This window comes from Musca autumnalis, unplaced genomic scaffold (genome assembly GCF_047663935.1).
Source record: "Musca autumnalis isolate F117 unplaced genomic scaffold, ASM4766393v1 scaffold_3, whole genome shotgun sequence".
Taxonomy (NCBI): domain Eukaryota; kingdom Metazoa; phylum Arthropoda; class Insecta; order Diptera; family Muscidae; genus Musca; species Musca autumnalis.
In genome coordinates, this window is record NW_027411866.1 from 140,559,300 (window position 1) to 140,562,111 (window position 2,812).

The window sequence follows — 2,812 nt, forward strand, 5'->3', positions numbered from 1 at the left end:
GACGTGTAAAGTATGGTCCAAATCGGTCACTCCCTTCAAGGGTTATCATGTGCACAATTTTCCGAACATTTTTGAACTTTTGTGTGGGAAGTACCTGAAGGTGTGGACTAATGTGGCTTATCTTCGAATTTAAACTAAGTTTGGACAAATTATTACGAATCCCACATTTTGGACCAAATTGGCAGATCCGTTCGAGAGTTATATTGCGCTCCAACCACTACACACGGTTTCCCGGGGGTTTTGAACCTTTCAGGCTATTTTCTCTGGAAGTATGGACTTGCTCCTAATGAAACGTATACCGTCGTATGGAGGTCAGTGAATACAATTTGTTACAACAAAAATCTAAGCGATTCGAAAGCAGGTCCTAAGCTGAACATTTCCAAACCTGGAATACCTCATCTGAATCTGGTAGAAATTTTACGATGTGCAAAGTATAGACCAAATCGGTTACTCCCTTCAAGAGTGCGCACAAGTTTTCCGAACATTTTCGAACTTTTGTGGGGGAAGGACCGATATGGCCCATGTTCGAACTTAAACTAAGTATGGACAAAATATTACGAAGGTCAAAGGGTTAGGTTGAGGGTTATGTCTTTGGGCATTTCAGGTGACGATATAATAAGTGTGTCTGCGTACTCGATATTTTGTAACAATTATTAAAAATTATTACTGAATGTTGTTTTTTTACACAAATGTTCAGTAAAAGAGAATGAATTGAGAAACTTGTTTTGAAATTTTTATTACTGAGAACTTATAATTTTTACTGAAGGAATTTTGTTCAGTAACATTTTGCAGCTTTAGGCAGTTGTCAAAAGTTTAAAATATTCAAATATCATAATCGTAAATATTAATCAAATGGAAAATTTTCTGTTTACTTTTTTATTTTTTTCTTTTGAAAGAGTATAAAATGCTTTACTCTCTAAAAAGAAGTTACTGAGTAATATTTACTGAGAAAGTACAAGGACAAACCTAATGTGTGTGTTGGGGTTACATTTAAAATTTTATTTGAATACAAATTTAAATTTCACACAGAACATTCAATATTTTTAACAATTCCCACCAAATCTGCATTCCATTTCCAAAATGAATTTGTCATTGGATTAGATAGGCTCAATTATTTGGGTTCCAAATTCGAAATGATGTTACCTTTTTATTATACCATAATCTAATCCAAAACAGTTATCGAAATGATGGTAGAATATTATTCTTTCTTAGGTTTTTCATTATGTTCTGGGGCGTTATTATCTTTCTTTTGTTCTTCATGAGGTTCTGGAGCGTGATTATCTTTCTTTGGTCCTTCTTCATGATGTTCTGGAGCGTGGTTATCTTTCTTTGGTCCTTCTTCGTGAAGTTCAGAAATGTGTTTATCTTCTTCGGATTCATTGTGGTGTTCTGGTTCGTGTTTATCTTCCTCAGATTCTTTATGATCTTTATCCTCCTCGGAGCCTTTGTGGTGTTCTGGAACGTGATTGTCTTCATCTTTGGGTTCTTCATGGTGGCTTGGTACATGGTTGTGCTCCTGAGGACCCTCATGGTTATCGTTGTGGTGTTCATGATCATGGTTATCTTCTTGCGAATCATGGTGGTGTTCATGATCATGGTTATCTTCTTGCGAGTCATGGTGGTGTTCATCTTCTTGCGAATCATGGTGATCGGGCAGTAAACCATGTGGATGATCTTCATGGAGTGGAAAATGGGGATGAGGCTTAAAAGAATGTCCTTCGTGGAATGCTTCTAGCTGTTGGTATAGAAGGGTAAAAATTACTTTTGAATTTTGTCAATACTAAGAATGTTCGCGGCAGTCATTTTCTGTAAAGGAATAGTAGATTCCCGTAGCCAAAATGTAATTAGGTCGCGCTTGCTCTTTATTCGTGCACCGAAAATTATAGGTCTGTTCGATAACTTCGCAAGTAAAAAGTACTTGCACGTGCATGCAACTACTTCTCATTTCTCGTTTACTGAACAAGTTTGTTACCGCACAGCATTTTGTAAAAGTTTGTACAAACTGTTGGGTTATCGAAGATACCTTATATGAGCTAAAGGGCAACCTAGTTCGAATTTGACTCGGCCGTTCTTTGTTTTTCCCGAAATGATTTAAGCCCTGAATGATGAATACCTACCACAGTTTCAATTAATTGATTCGCAACAGTCAATAAATGTTCTACGTAACGATGAATTTCTTCAACATCACCAGGACCATAGTGGTGGGGAGGATCTGTAGGTTCTGCGGTTTCAGTAGTTTCAGGGGCATCAGTACCTTTGAACTCAAAATCATCGTACTCGATAACTGGACTATTATACGTAAGACCTTCGGAATCAATGTAGTACGAGTTTACATTGACCTATAAAGTACCCAAAAATTAATGTCAAATATTTTCAAATTAGAATCGTTTGCAACTTACCGCAAATGCCATAAGACATAGTGCCAAAAAGCTAAACAAAGTTTTGAATTCCATTTTTCCAGAAGGTTAACGATTGCAAAAACAAATGTGAAACTATTGCCTACTCGTACAATGGCACTGCGTATTTATACCATCTAAAATGTGAAGAGCAATGTTGTTATAACTGATACGGGCGGGAATATTGTTTACTTCAATTAAACAAATTTTTGATATTCCAATTAAATATACACTTCTCAGAAGTGCTTCAAGTTTTCTAAGGCGTAATTTTGAGATAGTTTTATTACATAATAAGTTAGGGGCGTTGAGAGTGTGTCATTGAAAATTGTTTTGTGAAAATACTGAAAAACAAACTATTCACATGACTCATGTCGTTATGACGAACTGTTGGACATAGAGATTGGGTTTTTTTAATT

The 2,812-nt window shown here is 36.0% G+C and overlaps 1 protein-coding gene across 1 annotated transcript; it reads right to left on the bottom strand.

The window, feature by feature from the left end:
* Positions 1 to 978: 978 nt before the first annotated feature.
* LOC141397824 (uncharacterized) lies at positions 979 to 2,552 on the bottom strand. Its single transcript, XM_073974573.1, has 3 exons — positions 2,400 to 2,552; positions 2,118 to 2,339; positions 979 to 1,735 (listed from the first exon to the last, which is right to left on the bottom strand). The coding sequence occupies exons 1-3, from the start codon at positions 2,451 to 2,453 to the stop codon at positions 1,199 to 1,201; spliced, it is 813 nt and encodes a 270-aa protein (XP_073830674.1). The 5' UTR covers positions 2,454 to 2,552; the 3' UTR covers positions 979 to 1,198.
* Between the last annotated feature and the right edge of the window lie 260 nt (positions 2,553 to 2,812).

Coding starts and splice junctions, on each gene's coding strand:
- LOC141397824 (XM_073974573.1), bottom strand. CDS start 2,453: ATGGAATTCAAAACTTTGTTTAGCTTTTTGGCACTATGTCTTATGGCA. Junction 2,340..2,399: donor TATGTCTTATGGCATTTGCG/GTAAGTTGCAAA, acceptor GGTACTTTATAG/GTCAATGTAAACTCGTACTA. Junction 1,736..2,117: donor ATCAATTAATTGAAACTGTG/GTAGGTATTCAT, acceptor CTATACCAACAG/CTAGAAGCATTCCACGAAGG.